Raw genomic sequence first — 22,420 nt, 5'->3', positions numbered from 1 at the left:
TTGAAAATGTAATAAGTTTTACGAAACGCGCCCGTGTCGCGTCAGACTAGAAATAAAAATGAATTTTGGAGAAGTGATTTTTGATTTACCTCCAACAGTGAAGCGTAATGTACGAAAGATTGAGAAAATTCGTGTTAGAATTATTAATCTTACTTTTTCGGTCATATTTAATAATATATGTCTACAGGAAAGACTGCTACCAAAATATACTATATATATATATATATATATATATATATATATATATATATATATATATATATATATATATATCCCTTATTTACTGTGCTAAATTAAATACTATATTTATAGTATTAATGTTAATCCGTATCATTATTGTTATTTCAGTATTATTTTATTATGAGCATAAATTATTATTACGGATTGGCGTCGCTTTCCTAATTTCATCTCCTACTCTGTGGCATTTGGCCGTTATATCTGTTATTTACGATATTCCTTTGTGTTATTAATATTATTCTTATTACAATTACTGATCACTAGTTCCCTGGCATCGATTTAAGTTTGCACCTGTTCTACAAGATGTTGCCGAAGTTCTCGGTGTGCTGCTCTCAGATGCTCATTGACAATCCAAGGTTACACTCAACGGCTACTTAATGCAGATTCCTTGGATTCTATTCAGCCCTATCATGCTTTTGGAGGCCAACATGAGATGGAGACCAAGGGTAATGTTCTCTGCTCTCATCCTTAGTAATTTGTTGTATTTGTGTCGCGCTTCGGACACAAGCATGTTACAGATATGCCTTAAAATAATTGCTTTCTTATATTCGATTTATTGTTTTTTTTTTATAAATCTATTTGATATTATATATATCCGTTCTATGGTATATGTATTGATTATATATTGTTATGATTTATTGTGTATTGTATTATAACTGATTATATTTGTTTTGAGTTATCCTTGTTGATTTACTTCTGGCTATCTTATCCCGCCTTTGTCCTAGCAAAGGTATTTCGCTCCCTTCCTTTCGCTGAAATTTATTAGAATTGTTAATTACCTTACATTGCTACAGTATAGTTATTATGCACTCTTATTATCCTTCCTCTCCCAATGTTTTCTACTTGGGGTTTCATCCAGGAATGTTTAATTAAGGACTCTTATTAAGTTGTGCATCCGGGCACCCTCCTCCCTCCCTCTTATGTCTATCTCCTGCAATACCCTTATTGGCTAGGTCCTCTCCTCCTCTCAATTGAGTTTTTGCCTGTCACGTTACCACTGCATGCCCGCTTCTGCCCACTCTTACTGCCTTATTACTTTCAGCCCGGGGGAGGTGATCTACGTGGCAAAAAGTCGACACACGCTCTGACTGGATCAGGTATCGTTTACATGGTCAGGAATCGACATTATCTTTGGATCCTACAAGCACAGCGCGGGAAGCACGCCTACCCTAGCCTGGCGAGCGGCCCCGCCAGCTTGAACTGTCCGGTTCATGCCCTTTCCAAATACTTCAACCCCCGGCGCGGCCCCATATTCCGGCATGAATCTGGCGCCCCAGTGACCAGGCAAGACGTCTCCAGGATGCTCCGCACCGCCCTTGCAGCATTAGGCCTGCCCCCCGCCTTTAGAATTAGCAGGGCCACACAGTTGTCATTGGATGGGTTTGCGCCGGCGGCGATCATGGCGGTCGGCAGGTGGAAGAGTGACGCTTTTACTTCCTGCACGGCCTCATGGCCTGGGTTAATTTTCTCCAATTTAATATCAGGCTTTTCCCAGTCTCTATCTAAATTTCTGCACGCCTAATTAATTTCCGTATTAATTCAGCTAGGGTTTACCAATATGTCTTTCTGGTCTCTTGGCCAGGCTTCATTAAATGTTATGTTGTTTAATCCCATTATATTTACTATAAATGTCCTGATTGTTATACATAATGTTATAGAATTATGTTATACATTTGCCTTTCTTCTATTTCTAGACAATAAGCTATTCGGTTTCTGCAGATTTTGATTTATCTTGTTACTTGGCTATCAACATACTTTTTAATGTTACTACGGGTGTACATTTAAGTTGATTTAGTGTACTTAGAGTTATCCGCGTCTATGTTATGCATTTGTTAAGTCTCACTTATAGCCGCCTCATTTACATGTTCTGCAGAAATTATTTACTTGTACTTCTACTACGTAATAAATAAGCCCCCATACTGTTGGTGTTTTTCCCCCTGATCAGAAAATATATTTACTTCTAAAAGGAGGCGACATCTGGCAACACAACACCCATCAATACTCCTCACCCCACTTTTAACAGGCGTACAGGTATTAGACATGATCATTTCTCCTTCACTTAACAAGTCAGCCATGATACTCATCATACAGTATCATACAACATACAATACTATCATACATTCTAATATAATACCAAATACATCATTTATATTATAAATGTATATGCAAATCTCATACAAACGCTACCATCTGAGATGGGTATATAAAGTATGTTCACTGTGAGAGCATAATCATTGCCTGGGTCGTAACAGTGATTACACTGATAAAGATATATGTCTTAAGTACTAATATTAGGGAAGTGGCAGTACAAGATACAGTGAGAGTTTGAAGCACAAGGTAGGAAACTATGAGGATGAAATTACCAGTAGGTACTTTTTTGTTTTACTTTTGAATATGGCATAGGTTGGATAATATTTTAATTCATTAGAGAGTGGTTTATTGTCAGTACTATTAAAATGGGTTAATAAAGTTAATCAATGTCTTAGCTGTTATGTTTTTTCAGCATAGTCATCTAACATCAGACACTGTCGACCTTCCTGGCCCTGTAATGCCGGCTGTTACTCTTTGTAAGATCAAGACTGGCGTCTGTACAATATCTTGCAGGTGTTAACAACTCTCTGGGATTTCTTCAGTTCAACTGATGTCTCATGGATCATAATTTACCTGCCAACAAGTTACACCGTAAAAACTGACAATAACATGTAAAGTACAGGTGTGATACATGAAATTTGACTTGTTATAATAATGAGACTTACACTTGGATTTTTTTTGTCAGTCTTATAACCGAATTGAATCTATCTAATGTTATCAAACATTCTAATCGTAAATATTTTAATTCAAACCGGATATGAAGGTACTCCCCGATATTAGTGAGGTTGCTGTGGCAGTTTCATTGTTGGTTCACTTCTAATTTCAAGACTTTGAACTGATGGGTATCACAAAAACCCCACGATGAGCCCTCTCTGTTTACATTCTGTCCAAGCTCCCTCCCTCCCTCGGCCTGTCTCCAATAAATGGTTCTATATCTGACTTTATTTGACATAGGAAGGGAACCTCTATGTTTATGTTATATTTCATTAAGTTAAAATATAGAAAACACTTTCCTATTAATTCTAATACTTAGACCGGTAGTTTTAAACAATCACTGGATGGTACACGCCCTGCTGGTGCTCAGGAGAGTGATGTAGGTGCTCAGGAGAAAGGTAGGTGCTCAGGAGAGTGATGCAGGTGCTCAGGAGAGTGATGCTGGTGCTCAGGAGAGGGATGTAGGTGCTCAGGAGAAAGGTAGGGGCTCAGGAGAGTGATGCAGGTGCTCAGGAGAGTGATGCTGGTGCTCAGGAGAGTGATGCTGGTGCTCAGGAGAGTGATGCTGGTGCTCAGGAGAGTGATGCTGGTGCTCAGGAGAGTGATGTTGGTGTTACATACATGTAACCTACATATTTCATAAAAATGAAATATGTAGACAGACGTCTATTGTCTCTGGCTGGGCGATGTCACTGCTTGGTCTTGTAGATAGTCCTGTACCACATTTCTTCAACACAACTGCCTATGTCGCTTCTCCGTCGTTAACGCACAACATCCCTTGGTCAACCAGGAAGCCGTTACTTCTTGCACTGCGCACAGGACCGTGGAATTCGGTTGTCCCAGCGGATCTGTAATTGGCCCTACGTCAGTTACCATGAGAGACGTATATTGGGGTTCTTCACAGCTATAGGGACTACAAGTTTCGAGACCTCCAAATAGTTGCCACGTAGAAATCCCATCCTACTCTTCTCCTCCCTGTTGCTCCAGCACGCCTCCTTCAGAGAGCCACTTCTGACAGCCACATCAAGTCCGCACGACACAGGAGGAATCACTCAACAGAGCAACATGCTTGCAGGAGGGGCGGCCAGTTAAGGCAAACGATCCTGTCTTGCAATTACGCTCCATGCAATGATGCTGACACCAGCAAGGGACACTAGGCATCGTGTCTCACTCAGCTTGTCTTATCTTCTCTTCTTCTTTCTTCCTCCTTCTCTCTTCTTTCTTCTCTCTTCTTTCTTCTCTCTTCCTCCTCCCATGGGTCTTTGACAAGCGACCTGGGGTCCATTGGGGTCCGTCCGTCCTGGGGTCCATCCTGGGTAGACCGATGTTGGTGGAACAGACTGGAGTCGTTGTTGCTCCTCTTCCATCTTTACTGGGTCGTCTGGGGTCGTCTGCAGAACGACCTGGGGTCCATCCGTCCTGGGGTCCATCCATCCTGGGGTCCACCGGGGTCCATCCGTCCTGGGGGTCCACTAGGGTCCGTCCGTCCTGGGATCCACTGGGTAGACCAATGTTGACCGACCGAGAGGGCTGCATCTTGGGGTCCCCCGGGGTGATGGTGGTGGTGGTGGTGGAGCCATGACCTCCAGGTAGTGGGCTGGTCGTCGTGGTGGTAGTGAGGAGCTGCCATGAGTGTGGTATAAGGCAGCCGTCTCCCTCTTCTGTATGTGCGTCTCTCCTCTGGCTCCGACCTGGGAATGAACAGAAAGGCGACAATACCCGTGTTCCAACTTGTTGTGTGACCCTGTAGTTTGTATAGGGTTCACACAGTTTAGTCATAACGCTCTCCTCCTGGCAACGACTACACTTAAATTTTTAAAATAATCCAATTAACACTGACTGATATTGACTTGGTGGAACATAAAACAGTAACAGAGTAAAGTTAGAGAGAATAAGGTCGTCACTACTTTTAACTTGTCACCTAAACCAATCTCCACAATAAATATCAAAACTAATAGACAAAACACTAGCCTAACTTAACTATACCTTCCTAATCTTAAATACTTAAATATCCGTTACTCCCACCCTTAACCTACAGCCACCTACCTGACCCAAAGTGTTTCCCTCGCTTCTCCGCGGGTCCACAACTCCAAACTTTTGCCACCCCTGTGACCAGACTATCTAACGTCGAGCGTCGTCAACATGAAGTCTACTGACATACTAAGCCTGCCCCTAGTATGCTGTACAAAACCAGTACACCTCGGGTTATATATATATTGCATTCAAATGGGGTAAAACAATCGATCGCAATAATCTGAGCAGAACCACCACTTAAAACTACTTAAGAACTACACCTGCCACTCCCCAACTGACCTGGGGACCAGCGGAGGCTGGGTGTCCCCCTGGGACATGCGGGGTCACCTGTCACACTCAGCTGACCTCCACTACCACCAACCGCTAAGTTCCCAAATCACCAAATCTTATCACTAACATAAATCACTACACACGCAAGTTCTGGTGAATATTCCCTGAACACCACAAAACTCACAAAATCACTAAACCACAACGCTAGAGAATCACTATCTCCTAACCTGAAAAAACTCGCTAAATCGCGAATACTAAGCACCTGTCAAGATCTCCCTGATAGCGCCTGAGCGGCAAAAGACACGTGGGACTGAACAATGTTAAACTAACACCTGCTACATTGAACATTGTTCAACACTGCTGCCAACATTGTAACGGGGGGTGGGGGAAATAACTATCTTGTTCATTATTCCACCCCCCAGTTAACTAATGAGGCCGGGGGAAACAGCTCTCTCTAGTCCGTTATACCGTCCTCAGTTAGCTAACTATTCTAGAGCACTCCCAGAGTTCCTACGGCCACCTCTCTCGTTCAACACCTTGTAACCTAGGTATTTGACTACCTAGGTGCTACGACTACAAGGCGCCGTAACTTGATCAGCTACCCGAAACTCTAGAGAGAACTCTAGAATACATTTCACTGCCACAAACGTATAAGAGAAAACGAAAGGAAAGAAATGAATAGTGAAGTAATTAGTGAGGGTTTGGGGTGAGAGAGGTAGAGAGGTGCGAGGAGCGAGGAGGGTCATTAGTTGAAAGTGAGAGTCCGGAGAGGGGTGGAGGGAGAGGTGTAGATAGGTAGAAGTAGAAGAGTAGATAGTAGAAGACAAAATGCTGCCACCATCCATTCTAGACCATTACATACAAGACAAGGAATGGAACTTGTCTGTATCAAAATATTCTCAAAAGATGTTATTACCATGTATCACCTCCAAACATGTACTCATTAATATCATGAATCAGTAACCACAGAGGCTTTCTCACCTCAACTCAAAAACTCTAGGGAACACAGTTAAAGCCAATTTAAATCATAATTATATTTCACATGGTAAGTATCATAATTTAGCATTTCAAATAAAATGTTAAAGATTAATATTCAAAGTGAGTCATCATCCAAGAATTTGAGAACCCTACAACTGACTGCCCCTGATCATCACACAACATATGTAAACACGACCAAGTCACCTTAATGTTCAACTCACCAAGTGTCTGCCTATAGCTGGATAGAGGGGGGGGGGAGGTCTGTAGTTGACTGAGACTGTCCCGCCCTGCCGGCTGACAGCCACTATGGCTAGGCCGTCTTCTGCTGGCTCGTCTGCTATTTTTTTCTCTATGCTCTGCTCTCCGAGTATATATTGGGGAAACTAGTAACTAACTCCGCCCACAAGTAGATAGCCTCAGGCACTCTACCAAGCCACTCCTTAAACGTCGGCATGTTTGAAGGCTACCAGGCTCCAATTATAAGATTAGCAGAAGCAAGGTGAAATTCGCATGATCTGACCTCAGGTCACTTGGGGTCATTGACTCTTAGAGGTGTGAGATTCAGGCCGCCAGAATGGTGCCTGTCAAATCCTTGTCTGTGACTCATGTATCTCTATGTATTTTAAATACAACTAAACCAAACACCTTTTACAGTGTTACACCTGCATCACTCTCCTGAGCACCAACATCACTCTCCTGAGCACCAGGATCACTCTCCTGAGCACCAGCATCACTCTCCTGAGAACCAGCATCATTCTCTTGAGCATCAGCATCACTCGCCTGAGCACCTGCATCACTCCTGAGCACCTGCATCACTCTCCTGAGCACCTACATCACTCTCCTGAGCACCAGCATCACTCTCTTGAGCACCTGCATCACTCGCCTGAGCACCTGCATCACTCCTGAGCACCTGCATCACTCTCCTGAGCACCTGCATCACTCTCCTGAGCACCAGCATCACTCTCCTGAGCACCTACATCACTCTCCTGAGCACGAGCATCACTCTCCTGAGCACCAGCATCACTCTCCTGAGCACCAGCATCACTCTCCTACCTAACCTACACTCTAAATATGTAGGTTATAAAATACCTAGGATACAAGGTGTTGAACGAGAGAGGTTGCCTTAGGAACTCTGGGAGTGCTCTAGAAGAGTTAGCTAACTGGGGACAGGATAACGGACTAGAGAGAGCTGTTTTCCCCGGCCTCGTTAGTTAACGGGGGGGGGGGGGGGGTTGGAATAATGGACAAGAGAGAGCTATTTCCCCCACCCCCCGTTACACAGGTGCTCAGGAGAGTGCTGCAGGTACTCAGGAAAGTGATGCAGGTGCTCAGGAGAGTGATGCTGGTGCTCAGGAGAGTGATGCTGGTGCTCAGGAGAGTGATGTAGGTGAGCAGGAGAGTCCTGCAGGTGTGGGATATTTGGGCTTGATTCTGAGTAATTAATAATTAAAGTAGTAAATTAAATTATGAAGGACCACCCGCTTTTAAAGTAAAGAGGGAAACTGAGAATTTCAGATCACAAGATAAAATTCTAGAGAAAACCAGTGACTATGGATATAACTAGAAAGTATGATCATAAGAATAATTAATGGGCTGTATTATTAAAGAAACAAACCTCAAACACCTACATTGGGGGGTTATTACTGGAGGTAAGTACGTCCAGGAATCAGTGTGGTTCGTTCACTAATTCAATTAATAATAATCTAATCCTATAAATAATGCTGAATATAATATCATTCACATAAAGAAGAACATGAATATGAGCATAGTAATGAGTTACAGTAAATCACACATTAATATCAAACATTCTGAATACATCAAATTGCAATGAAATGGATAAAAAGAAATAAGCCTTAGCTTGTAGCCGATTCCTTTAGATAACCATGGAAGTCCTCTTAATCTCCAAGTCTGGTACACTGACGAATGGTACGGTTAACAGGGAGAAGACAGCATGAGGAATTTGTCTCTCGAGCTGCAAGATAAATAACTACCAGTAGCAATTGATTTAACTACTCAATTCATATTCAAGATTATTAATATCTACAGATGGAATTCTAATCACCTGATATTAGGTGTTATCCCGCTGCTTGACGAACAATCACCCCGCTATTATTAGACCTGTAAATGATGCATCAAATAAAGGGTACTTAGCTGTGGGCACTGTATAAGTATTAAGATTGCCGTAATTTCGCATCCCAGGCTCCGGTGAACCTATCCTGAATTGTGATGCGTTTCAAGCTGGCTGATCACGTGTCGTCAGGAACCAAGTCTAGGGGTCCCTCATTTAACACCAGCACTAGTTGAAGATATTATCTGCAAGGTCATTCACGCCTCACAGTGGCGGCTTTCATCTGAGGATGAATAACACCTGCCCGATTTGCTGGGCAATGGTGTCCTTTATGAGTACGGTAAGCACAGTTCTGCCTCCTTTCGGCTCTGCACGTGTCCGCGTACTGAGGATGGATGGCGTCCCTCCAACCCACGCCGAGTCGACGTTCATAACACAAATTATTGTCACGAACATTAATCTTTCTCGCATTCGCGCTTGAAACTTTAAAGACTGGACGGGTTTATTATTTAGAGGAACGAAATATTATTATTTACAGATTTAGGAATAGTAAATATATAAGGGAGAGGAATTAATGTCTCCCCATGGCATTCATTGATGACGTTAACTCTATCGTGAGGTAGACGCTATGATTCTAACGCTCTATTCGGCTTTTAGTTAGAGAACAATTCGTCTGCAATCAGTTGTCATACAGAATGCTTTAATTATGGAGAATCGTATTTAATTCTCACACAAATTGAATATTATGTGTTTTACTGTAAAGAAATCTGACGCAATACTGGCGTCAGGTGACGTGAGAATTCTAGCCTAATGCACAGATGAATTATTAGTTCATGAGAATTCTACGAGTTGTTAATTTTACTTACTACAGTATTTAGTATGGTTAGTAATAAGTAATAAGAATACAACAATGTTGTATTCGGTGTTGGAAATATCCAACATAACTCCGGGGGGAGGATCTTAGGGTCGCAGTGTACTGTGTTGTACTGACCTATCCCGAAGTGATATTAAGATTAATACATTAGTATGTTAGTATGTTAGTATGTTAGTACACACATAACGAAGGTCCCGGATTTATCAAGGACTTACAAGAACTTGAGTCTTGCTATTTACATGTCAACTGAAACATGTTGTTTGTAGCCTACACAATATTTATAGAATTCAACTCTCCCAATTTAAACTAACAGAATCTACGGTGATGGGATATCCTGGGTCATAGTGACGTGTAATGTTTCGTTACGTGATATCTCATCGCAGCATCATCATAGTTGTCTAAGTGGGATGTGAAGGAAATTACTCTTGTTCAGAGTTGTAATAGGCTTGCAGTTTCCCTTAGTGGAAACATGTATTAAATATTGAAACATTAAATGATTAAGTTATCGGTAATCAGGAACACTCTAAAGCTCACAATAAACTCAACAACTAGGGTCGCAGTGACATGTAATGGTGTATTACGTAGCTGCTGAATCGTAGGTAAACTCAGAATAAGTTCCTAAGAACTGATAACACTATTGTATAATTATACAGTAAAGTATTATTAGTCATTTAAGATCAAGGAGACTATGACACTACAGTAAGGTCACTGTCTAGGGTCGCTGTGACTTGTAACTATTGAGTTACTAGACAATAACATGCAGCATCACGATCACCTCAAATTCAAATGAGGAAATTGAATTAGATGTGCACTGCCGTGCAGTAGTCATGCTGACTGATGGTACAACTAATTTGCTAACTAGCTAAAATAATAGAAGTAGAGAACTGAAAAGTTCATTCATTAAAATCAAGGAAAATTCTGAGTCGACAGTGAGAGTAGTAGCCTAGTCATTATGACTTATGAGCTAATTAAATGGCAGCTCATAGGCTTGACACTGTAAACTGGTTAGTACGAAATCACCTTTACATGAATTTGAGTTTATTAAATCAGTCTCTATAAGTATAGTCAACTGTAATTAATGGTGAGTACAGATTAGGCTAGTACTCAGTTGACACTAACTAAAGTCCCTAAACCTACCTAAGTAAGTGACTAAGCCAATTGTGAACAAAATGTACTCAAATCAACATAGTGAGCAGTATTGAGCACATTAACAGGTCGAGCTATATTGAACTCGTGAACATGGTGAGCTACTGTGAGCTCGTCAGCAGTGCTGACAGGGTGAGTTACAGTGAACTCGTCAACAGTGTTGACAGGGTGAGCTACATTGAGCTCGTTAGCAGTGCTAACAGGGTGAGTTGCAGTGAACTCGTCAACAGTGTTGACAGGGTGAGCTACAGTGAGCTCGTTAGCAGTGCTAACAGGGTGAGTTACAGTGAACTCGTCAACAGTGTTGACAGGGTGAGCTACATTGAGCTCGTTAGCAGTGCTAACAGGGTGAGTTGCAGTGAACTCGTCAACAGTGTTGACAGGGTGAGCTACATTGAGCTCGTTAGCAGTGCTAACAGGGTGAGTTGCAGTGAACTCGTCAACAGTGTTGACAGGGTGAGCTACATTGAGCTCGTTAACAGTTAACAGGGTGAGTTCAGTGAACTCGTCAACAGTGTTGACAGGGTGAGCTACAGTGAGCTCGTTAGCAGTGCTAACAGGGTGAGCTGCAGTGAGCTCGTTAACTGTTGACAGGGTGAGCTACAGTGAGCTCGTTAGCAGTGCTAACAGGGTGAGCTGCAGTGAGCTCGTTAACAGTTAACAGGGTGAGTTCAGTGAACTCGAATTAACGAGGTGGAGTTTTGTCATTCAATTATCATGGCGAGCAATATTAAGCTCATACTCATGGTGAACGAGCACTCATATTATTACGTTAATTCTAAGGTGAGCTATATTAAGCTCATGAAGCATGTTAATTAACAGTGCTAATGTTTAACGATAATACATTAAACATATTAGTTCTCTGTAAATTCGCTTACGTATTAGTAAGTTTGCAGGTTTGTTCGTGCTGCGCTCCTACACTTTATGAGCAGAAACGAAAGAAAAACAACTCAAACAATTAATGCAAGTATTTATCACTAACTCTTAGTGCAGAAAACATGGTATTAAGAAGGTTTTCTTGGCAAACCTTTAAGCGCAAGTATAGTGGACCAGTGGTCCTAGTGAATTTTATCACTAAATTCAGGAAATGCCAGTGGCATTGAGTGCTAGATTCTCTAGCCTAACATTATTAATTCCTAGGGAGTACTAGATTCTCTAGCCTAACATTACAATTTAACTAGGAAGACTAAGTGTGGTCAATTACTACTTGTCGATAATAATTCTAGGTCTGCAGTGAATTCAACAGTTTGGTCGCTGTGACTTGTACTTGTTTGAGTACGGACCATTGGTTTTCACTGAGAGCTATGAAACATCTCGGCGAGTATCAATTGTACTACATTCAATCTGAGTTTATTACTCAGCTGTGTTTCTCCTTTTAGCTTGTTGCTGGAGAATTGATTTACTGCTGACTAATTTATTATTGGCAGGTTTAGGCTTGTTCACATTCAGAACTTTACCAGTAAGTAAGTAGCCTCCTGCAGATTGGAGCATATTCATTCCCAATCGTTTAACATGTCCAGTTATGAACTGGTAATAGTAGTCGGCTCCTACTAGTACATCTACATTGTTAAGGCGGTCAGACATTAATTTGTTGTCAGCCAAATTAATTTCACGTTCCTGCAGGAAGTGGGCTGTGTACCCCAGACCCTTAATGTTTAAGTCTAAAGGTATTTGATCTACAACAATGGCTTGGACAGCCTTAGCATGACTACCTAGTCGTACAAGCGGTTGAACTACTGAGTATTCATGGGTTCCTCGATTTATCATGAACCCTGACAAGTTTAATTTTACTTGTCCTATTGGTTGTAAATTAAGTGCCTCTGCTGCCCTTTGAGTAATGAAAGTTCTCTGGGAACCTTGATCAAATAGTCCACGTATGGTGATCTTGGTTCCTCTGTTCTTCACTTGAAGTTGGGCAGTAGGCAAAGCAGCATCCACTTGAGATGCTTGGGAAGTTACGCTGTACACATCTCGCACCTTGCAGCACTGTACTGGTGTAGATTCTCTACATCCTATTCTAGGATTGACATAATTAGTCCTAACTATTTTGCACAGTGCAGCATGATGCTTGCCCCTTCTACACCTATTGCAGGTGTTCAGTGGGGTGTCACAGCTGTTAACATTATGTGGTTTGAGACACCTAGTACATTTGTGTAACTGTTTGAGTCGTCTGACTCTTGTGTCTCTATTAGGATAATTAGTACATTTGTACAGAGAATGTTTTTTGATTGCAAAACAAGCACATTCCCCATCCTACAGATCGTTTAGGGGTTACCGGTTTAGGTAAAACAGTATTTGCAGGTGGTGATGGTTTTGCTGCTTGCATTTGCTTGTTATTTATTCTCTTGTGAGTACTTGGTGTACTCTGGGGAACCATTAACAGGCTCTTGGGAGTGCTCTTTGGACTATTAGGTCTCTTAGGAGCACCTGTGGGATTATTAGCAGTGCTCTTTGGACTATTAGGTCTCTTAGGAGCACCTGTGGGATTATTAGCAGTGCTCTTTGGACTATTAGGTCTCTTAGGAGCACCTGTGGGACTCTTAGGCCTCACTGATGAATCAGCGTTTGACTGATTGTTGTTACATGGATTATTAGCACCTTTGTTACCTAGTGACAGTGTCACTTTAGGAGTTTCAGGCAAGGAAACTGATGTAGGTACAGTTTTGGTGCATTCAGATTTAGCATTAATTGCTTGGTCTGCTGTATGATTGCTCATATTACGCAAACTTGTAAATATATCCTGCATTGACAGGGTATTACCATTCTGGCATACATATAGTTTATTAAGTGTGTCACCAGACAATTTTCTCTGGATGATAATTTTAGTCATCCACTCAGTAGTTGGGTGATCCACCTCTTTACTGAAAGAATTTATCAGTGACTCAAGCTGAAAACTAAAGTCTTGTAAAGAGTCAACTGATTGCTCTGGTGAAGATAAATTTAATAATTGGTGCACAAGGTTTATAATAGTCTTATCATTGTTAGCACTTACTTTAGAAGGCTGTTGTGAGCAATTGTGACCATTACTTGTGTTGCTTAAGGCTTCTTGCTTAGCCTCAGCTTTGATTACAGCTTCGGCTGCTGCTGCAGCATTAACTTTATCATTTTCTGGTTCAGATTCACTGATCATTGCAGCTTCACTTGTTTCATCTGCAGCTTCACTTGTTTCTCTGGGTTCTGGTGATAAGCTAGTTAATTCAGTAGCCTTATGTATTGAACTTATAGAATCCAGGGAACATTGAGAAGAGTGGTCTGAAATTTGATCAGACTCTGTAAACAAATCCTCACATGAAGCTGTATTAGATGAGAGGTTAGAAAATGAAGGTTGAACTTCAGTTGTTGATCTTGCATAGTGATCAGCATTGATTAGAGGATTCTCCTCGTCTTGATTTAGCTCAAGTATTTCATCTGAGCTGAGTGTTAGCTTGGATACAGGTCTATTAATGATCTGATCTATCCACTCGGGAACATCTTGCCTCGCAAGCACCTCCTTATATCGGTCTAAACTGGTTTGAACAGAATGTTCATAGTTATCGAGATCAGATTCTGTTAGACGTAAGTGGTCTGAGACAGTATGACCGACTTGGAGTAAATTCCTGTGGGTCTCGATTACAGTCTTGATATAGTCATATTTTTGGCTGGCGATCCTTATGGAACTTGCTAGTCTATAGACGTCACCTGGGTCAGTTTCGACACAGAAATGACATTTCATAAGCAGTTTTCCTAAAGGACCTTGAAGAGCTGTCAAGAATCTTGCGTTCCTTTCTAAAGGATTCATTCTTGCGGTAAATTGAGCCTGATAGGGCTTATGTAGCTAGTGGTATAGCTATAGTGTCTGCTCCTTGATGCAGAGCAGGTATAATTATTGACAGCCTGATAGGGCTTATATAGCTAGTGGTATAGCTATGGTCTGCTCCTTGATGTAGAGCAGGTATAAGTATTGACAGCCTAATGTTTCTTGAGGCTGGTTGTAATTTACCTCATTTAGAGGTTAGCTACCTACCTAATAATAAGCAACTAAGATTTGAGTGGTACCTTGGTCTCACTACAGGTGTTCCTCAGCTTAGCTCTTCTAAATCAGCCTCGGATGTGTAGTGGACTTACAGTAACACTCAAAGACATACATAGAAATATGCAATAAAATAATTACACAATAAATGGTTAATCCCACCCTTCATAGGGTCAGCACAAAAGAATAATATATGTGTCACTAACTAGCTCAAGCCTAGTCGTGAGAATTTCTACTTGAGAAACTACAACTATATTTAGTCTGTGCTTGTGCCAATTTCAACACAATCACAGCCTAAATTGCTACCTACCTAAGGTTGGCAAAGATTATATTATGGTGCAGTAATGTGCAAATAATTGTGCTGTGTTTTTGGGTTTTTGTATTTTATATAATATACACTTGTGTAATTATGTGTATAAGAAATTAAATGAACACAAAGGAATTAATTGTATTTGGCAAGTATTCTACTGCCGTAAATATTATCTAACTCCTGAATGTACTCCTAATTGTGGAATAAAATATTATCAGGGTTAGTAATGATTAACTAGTATGAGATCAGTAATTTATATTAGTATACTGGATCCCTAAATGTTAATGATCCACTGACTTGAGTGAATCAGTAATTTTAACATGGATTCAGGCTATAATGGACAGTCTGCTGACAGCCATATATTGAAACATTGGTATAGCCTAAATGGTTAACACTTAATTGGTGTTAGTGATTAATATAAGGTTATGAGCTGTTGCTCTTGGTGACCTAAAGATTCTGCTTCAGTATGAAGTGTAGGTCTAAATGTTGTGGGTAATTGGCTATGACCCACAAAAGCTATGTATAAGGTAGCTGTTAGTGTGATCTAGGCTAACTGGTGTGTTACACTGTTAGTTGACACAATTAATTAAATAGTTAGTCTAGCTTCTATCACACAAGGATTAGTTATTAATGGTTAATATTTTAATTATAAATTTAATGCCTATCCAGTTCGATAAGGACCATAATGTGGGATATTTGGGCTTGATTCTGAGTAATTAATAATTAAAGTAGTAAATTAAATTACGAAGGACCACCCGCTTTTAAAGTAAAGAGGGAAACTGAGAATTTCAGATCACACGATAAAATTCTAGAGAAAACCAGTGACTATGGATATAACTAGAAAGTATGATCATAAGAATAATTAATGGGCTGTATTATTAAAGAAACAAACCTCAAACACCTACATTGGGGGGTTATTACTGGAGGTAAGTACGTCCAGGAATCAGTGTGGTTCGTTCACTAATTCAATTAATAATAATCTAATCCTATAAATAATGCTGAATATAATATCATTCACATAAAGAAGAACATGAATATGAGCATAGTAATGAGTTACAGTAAATCACACATTAATATCAAACATTCTGAATACATCAAATTGCAATGAAATGGATAAAAAGAAATAAGCCTTAGCTTGTAGCCGATTCCTTTAGATAACCATGGAAGTCCTCTTAATCTCCAAGTCTGGTACACTGACGAATGGTACGGTTAACAGGGAGAAGGCAGCATGAGGAATTCGTCTCTCGAGCTGCAAGATAAATAACTACCAGTAGCAATTGATTTAACTACTCAATTCATATTCAAGATTATTAATATCTACAGATGGAATTCTAATCACCTGATATTAGGTGTTATCCCGCTGCTTGACGAACAATCACCCCGCTATTATTAGACCTGTAAATGATGCATCAAATAAAGGGTACTTAGCTGTGGGCACTGTATAAGTATTAAGATTGCCGTAATTTCGCATCCCAGGCTCCGGTGAACCTATCCTGAATTGTGATGCGTTTCAAGCTGGCTGATCACGTGTCGTCAGGAACCAAGTCTAGGGGTCCCTCATTTAACACCAGCACTAGTTGAAGATATTATCTGCAAGGTCATTCACGCCTCACAGTGGCGGCTTTCATCTGAGGATGAATAACACCTGCCCGATTTGCTGGGCAATGGCATCCTTTATGAGTACGGTAAGCACAGTTCTGCCTCCTTTCGGCTCTGCACGTGTCCGCGTACTGAGGATGGATGGCGTCCCTCCAACCCACGCCGAGTCGACGTTCATAACACAAATTATTGTCACAAACATTAATCTTTCTCGCATTCGCGCTTGAAACTTTAAAGACTGGACGGGTTTATTATTTAGAGGAACGAAATATTATTATTTACAGATTTAGGAATAGTAAATATATAAGGGAGAGGAATTAATGTCTCCCCATGGCATTCATTGATGACGATAAATCTATCGTGAGGTAGACGCTATGATTCTAACGCACTATTCGGCTTTTAGTTAGAGAACAATTCGTCTGCAATCAGTTGTCATACAGAATGCTTTAATTATGGAGAATCGTATTTAATTCTCACACAAATTGAATATAATGTGTTTTACTGTAAAGAAATCTGACGCAATACTGGCGTCAGGTGACGTGAGAATTCTAGCCTAATGCACAGATGAATTATTAGTACATGAGAATTCTACGAGTTGTTAATTTTACTTACTACAGTATTTAGTATGGTTAGTAATAAGTAATAAGAATACAACAATGTTGTATTCGGTGTTGGAAATATCCAACAGCAGGTGCTCAGGAGAGTGATGCTAGTGCTTAGGAGAGTGATGCTAGTGCTTAGGAGAGGGATGTAGGTGTTCAGGAGAAAGGTAGGTGCTCAGGAGAGTGATGCAGGTGCTCAGGAGAGTGATGCTGGTGCTCAGGAGAGTGATGCATGTGCTCAGGAGAGTGGTGCTGGTGCTCAGGAGAGTGATGCTGGTGCTCAGGAGAGTGATGCTGGTGCTCAGGAGAGTGATGCAGGTGCTCAAGAGAGGGATGCAGGTGCTCAGGAGAGTGATGCAGGTGCTCAGGAGAGTGATGCTGGTGCTCAGGAGAGTGATGCAGGTGCTCAAGAGAGGGATGCAGGTGCTCAGGAGAGTGATGCAGGTGCTCAGGAGAGTGATGCTGGTGCTCAGGAGAGTGATGCATGTGCTCAGGGGAGTGATGCTGGTGCTCAGGAGAGTGATGCAGGTGCTCAAGTGAGAGATGCTGGTGCTCAGGAGGATAAAGGTGCTCAGGAGAGTGATGTAGGTGCTTAGGAGAGTGATGTAGGTGCTCAGGAGAGGGATGCTGGTGCTCAGGAGAGTGATGCAGGTGCACAGGAGAGTGATGCAGATGTTCAGGAGAGAAAGGTGCTCAGGAGGATAAAGGTGCTCAGGGGAGTGATGCTGGTGCTCAGGAGAGTGATGCAGGTGCTCAGGGGAGTGATGCAGGTGCTCAGGGGAGTGATGCTGGTGCTCAGGAGAGTGATGCAGGTGCTCAGGGGAGTGATGCAGGTGCTCAGGGGAGTGATGCTGGTGCTCAGGAGAGTGATGCAGGTACTCAGGAGAGTGATGCAGGTGCTCAGGAGAGTAATGCTGGTGCTCAGGGGAGTGATGCTGGTGCTCAGGGGAGTGATGCTGGTGCTCAGGAGAGTGATGCTGGTGCTCAGGAGAGTGATGCTGGTGCTCAGGGGAGTGATGCTGGTGCTCAGGAGAGTGATGCAGGTGCTCAGAGGAGTGATGCAGATGCTCAGGAGAGTGATGCAGGTGCTCAGGAGAGTGATGCAGGTACTCAGGAGAGTGATGCTGGTGCTCAGGAGAGTGATGCAGATGTTCAGGAGAGAAAGGTGCTCAGGAGAATAAAGGTGCTCAGGAGAGTGATGCTGGTGCTCAGGAGAGTGATGCTGATGCTCAGGAGAGGGATGCTGGTGCTCAGGAAAGTGATGCTGGTGCTCAGGAGAGTGATGCTGGTGCTCAGGTTAGTAATGCAGGTGCTCAGGAGAGGGATGCTGGTGCTCAGGAGAGTGATGCAGGTGCTCAGGACAGTGATGCAGGTGCTCAGGAGAGTGATGCTGGTGCTCAGGAGAGTGATGCTGGTGCTCAGGAGAGTGATGCTGGTGTTCAGGAGAGTGATGCTGGTGCTCAGGAGAGTGATGGTGGTGCTCTGGACAGTGATGCTGGTGCTCAGGAAAGTGATGCTGGTGCTCAGGACAGTGATGCTGGTGCTCAGGATAGTGATGCTGGTGCTCAGGAGAGTGATGCAGGTGCTCAGGAGAGTGATGCAGGTGCTCAGGAGAGCGATGCTGGTGCTCAGGAGAGTGATGCTGGTGCTCAGGAGAGTGATGCTGGTGCTCAGGACAGTGATGCTGGTGCTCAGGAGAGTGATGCAGGTGCTCAGGAGAGTGATGCTGGTGCTCAGGTTGGTAATGCAAGTGCTCAGGAGAGTAATGCTGGTGCTCAGGACAGTGATGCTGGTGCTCAGGAGAGTGATGCTGGTGCTCAGGACAGTGATGCTGGTGCTCAGGAGAGGGATGCTGGTGCCTAGGAAAGTCATGCTGGTGCTCAGGAGAGTGATGCTGGTGCTCAGGACAGTGATGCTGGTGCTCAGGAGAGTGATGCTGGTGCTCAGGACAGTGATGCAGGTGCTCAGGAGAGTGATGCATGTGCTCAGGAGAGTGATGCTGGTGCTCAGGAGCAGTGATGCTGGTGCTCAGGAGAGTGATGCAGGTGCTCAGGAGAGTGATGCAGGTGCTCAGGAGAGTGATGCAGGTGCTCAGGAGAGTGATGCTGGTGCTCAGGAGCAGTGATGCTGGTGCTCAGGAGAGTGATGCAGGTGTGTGGGAACCGACCTGTGAGATTTATATTTATTTAATTTATATGAATTTATATTTACGTTAATTTATATACTTCGATAGCAATTTGTATAATGATAAGTGGACTGTATTTCTGCAATAATCTCATAATCTCACAAATCGATCCTCTACACATTAGGGGGGGTTTATTAAATTAATATATATGCAGCCAATCAAACTACAGTATCTACATACATTAAAGAGGTTCCTTATCTTATAGTACAGCAGGTTAGTCCACCAGGTATAACTAGGGTGTAGACACCAAATTATCCTCTTTGAGGTAGCTTCCATATCACCCAGTAACTGGTGCACAAATCTTGCATCCTCGTCTTGACCTGTCAAAAGTGCGCTAGCTGTGAAGCCAGATACCTATATATGACAAGTATATCAGAGAAAACAGTACATGGAACATGAAGACCTGGCTTAATTACCTTTAGTTTGAGGCGATTTCGCGATCTAACCGGGTCACCCTATATCCTGACATTAATGGCCATAAATGAATGATAAACGGGTTTCGGATAGACACTTAACTTGAATGTAGACAGCGTGTTGAAAAATGGTACACCTTTGGTTTCCATAACACTACGTCCAAGTAAATTTAACAGGAGCCGAATTTGCTCCCGTGTGAGCCTCTGGTCTCAATAACAATGGCTGCCCTCCTTCCTCCCTCTGACGCCTGGCTTACTTTGTCCAGATTTCAGAAAGTGATAGAAGGGTCACATTTACTCTACTTTAATATTGATAATTAAGTTAATTTATATAAGATGTTTTTATGATGGTAAAGTCCAAAGACTAATGTATTTAAGAACAATTCCCAGCAGAATAGCTGGTGAATTATAATAGTATGTGGTGATGATATCCCGTTTTCTTTAGATGGTAATTCCACTACAAGTTACGTTTTCTATGGGTAACTTGTTGGTAATACAGCTATTATCTGTATGATTATTAAATGGTGTCGGATTTTCCGACATAATTCCCCAGGGGCTGCTCACGGGTCGAAGTCCTAATTAGAACAGACGAACACCGATACTCCTCCATCGAATTATTACATTAATTTGATGTTAGTAGTTAGTAATCACACATTTGTGTGTCTGTTCGTACAGGACGGATGTCCCGTACTAGAGTTGCAGGGGTTAGAAGTCTAATGCGATTTCATTTCCCTGTCAACTCTTGAAAGGCTAATATTCAAGCCTTATTACATATTATTTAACCCAGAAGACTGGATGTGATCAAGTACTACAGTCAAGTATGATTCAGGGACTGCAGTGAGATCAGTGACATAGATATAACTTGAAGTTTCTTCAGGTAACTGGTCACTGATATATAAACACTGAGGCCCATGGAATACATCTTGATTAAATAATAAATGTATCAAATCAGTCATCAGATTTATTGGGGTTTTAATTTAGTTAATTGATTCAGAAGATTGAATAGCTCATCATTAAAGTAAAGTATAGTTCTGAGACTGCAGTGGGATCAGTGACATTGGTCGCAGTGACTTGTAGCTGTTTTAGGCTACTGTTCACTGATTTGCCACTGAGGCCTCATGAACTCATCTTCAGCTTCAAATGATGATACTAACATCAAGCTCTGTTGGTATAGTCAGCTGTAATCTCCTTAGTATAATGCTACTGGAGAAATATAATCAGCTGACAAATTTAGGTTTCTACTGGTATTGTTTATCTGCAGGCATAGGTCTCCTCAGGCTTGATACTGGGCCTGAGAGTAATTTACCTCCTGCAGAGTTTAACATGGTTATACCCTGATATTTAGTAGGGCTACCGATGAATCGATGACAATAGTCTGTCCCAACAAGGAGACCGAAGTCAGTGAGGTGATCAGACTTAATATTATCTGCCAATTTTATTCCTCTATTTCTCAGGAATTTGGCTGTTGCTCTCAGACCTTGAACTTGTAGGTCTACTGGTATTTTGTCCACCACAATGGCTTGTACTCGACAGACGTACCTGCCTAAACGTACTGATGGTTGTACCACCTGGTAGACTTGAGGTCCTGCATCTGTTACAAACCCTGAGATGTTGAATGACATCTGGGCTACAGGCCTTAATTGTAATTCATCTGCCAACCTTTTAGTGATGTATGTTCTTTGGGATCCTTGGTCAAACAACCCACGGGTATGGACCTTGGCCCTCTTATTCAGGATGGTAATTTGGGCAGTAGGCAAAGTCGTATTACCTTTAGACTTTGCCGATTGGACACTCTTTGTTGGTTGCACCTTGCAGTACTGTACTGTGGTGGGAATGCTATCTTCCACCTTGGGGTTTGGAGACGTTGTTTTGGTGTCTCTGCACAATGCTGCATGGTGTTGACCTTTGTTACACCTATTACAGGTGTGTAATTGGGTATCACAGTCCTTGATGTTATGTTTCCTGAGGCACCTCGTGCAATGTTGCAAATCTTTGAGTCGCTCAACACGGGCGTCACTATCAGGAAAATTAGAGCAGTGGTACATTGAATGTTTCTCATTGCAGAACAAACATGTTCCATAGCTTCCTGTACCCTTTGGTGTCATGTTCTTGGGTGACACAGTAACTATAGGCTTGGAGGGTCCCACTGCATATACACCCACACTGCTACTGTTCCACTTTGGTGTTGAATTATATTGTCTAGATTGATTTGGAGTACCTTTGGTACTCTGTGGTTTACTATTATTGGTTTCTGAGGGTTTACTTGGTGGTTTTAATTTGTCATGTGTTCGTAATTGATGAACTACTGACTTTAAACCTTCAGATATTTCATTCATGGATAAGATGCTTTTATTGTAATGAACACTCATTTGTCTCAATATGTCCCTAGGTATTTTCTCCTGGTCAATTATTTTCAAGACCCACTCAGCCCCGTTTGTATCTGCTGTCAGGCTGAGGGCATTGATCAATGATTCTACCTCCAGCTTGAAGACTTGGAGTGAATCAGCTGAAGCCTCCGGTGGGGGTAAATGCAACAGCTCATGAACTAAATGTGATGTTCTTACTTCTGGATCAGCATAATTATCCTTGAGGAGTTTTACTGCCAGATCATAGCCGTCATTAGTTAATCTCAGATGGGATACTACTGTTTTAGCCTCACCTGATAATTGGCCTTGCAAATAAGAGAATTTACTACTCTTTGGTAAAGATTGTTTTGAGTCTACAAGGTCAACGAATTTGTTCCAAAATTCATCCCAATCTTCCTCATCTTTTCCTGAGAAAGTGGGTAAATTAATTGGAGGGAGTCGAGCTTCTGCTTGACTCGTATTAGATGCAACTGTTGCTGTTGTTGCTGTTGTTGTTGCCTTGTTCTGGGCAATTAATTTGACAT

The 22,420-nt window shown here is 42.0% G+C and overlaps 1 protein-coding gene across 1 annotated transcript in view; it reads left to right on the top strand.

The window, feature by feature from the left end:
• The window catches only part of LOC138366289 (golgin subfamily A member 6-like protein 2), a 31,213-nt gene that overhangs the window by 4,257 nt on the left and 4,536 nt on the right, over positions 1 to 22,420 (top strand). The window contains exons 2-3 of the mRNA XM_069327316.1: positions 18,089 to 18,228; positions 18,607 to 18,787. Of these exons, the coding sequence (XP_069183417.1) occupies positions 18,089 to 18,228; positions 18,607 to 18,787 (321 nt within the window). The remainder of the gene's footprint in view (positions 1 to 18,088; positions 18,229 to 18,606; positions 18,788 to 22,420) is intronic.

The sequence above is a fragment of the Procambarus clarkii genome, chromosome 19 (genome assembly GCF_040958095.1).
Source record: "Procambarus clarkii isolate CNS0578487 chromosome 19, FALCON_Pclarkii_2.0, whole genome shotgun sequence".
Lineage (NCBI taxonomy): Eukaryota > Metazoa > Arthropoda > Malacostraca > Decapoda > Cambaridae > Procambarus > Procambarus clarkii.
The sequence above is the reverse complement of the archived record's forward strand: the minus strand, read 5'-3'. Positions and strand labels throughout refer to the sequence as shown.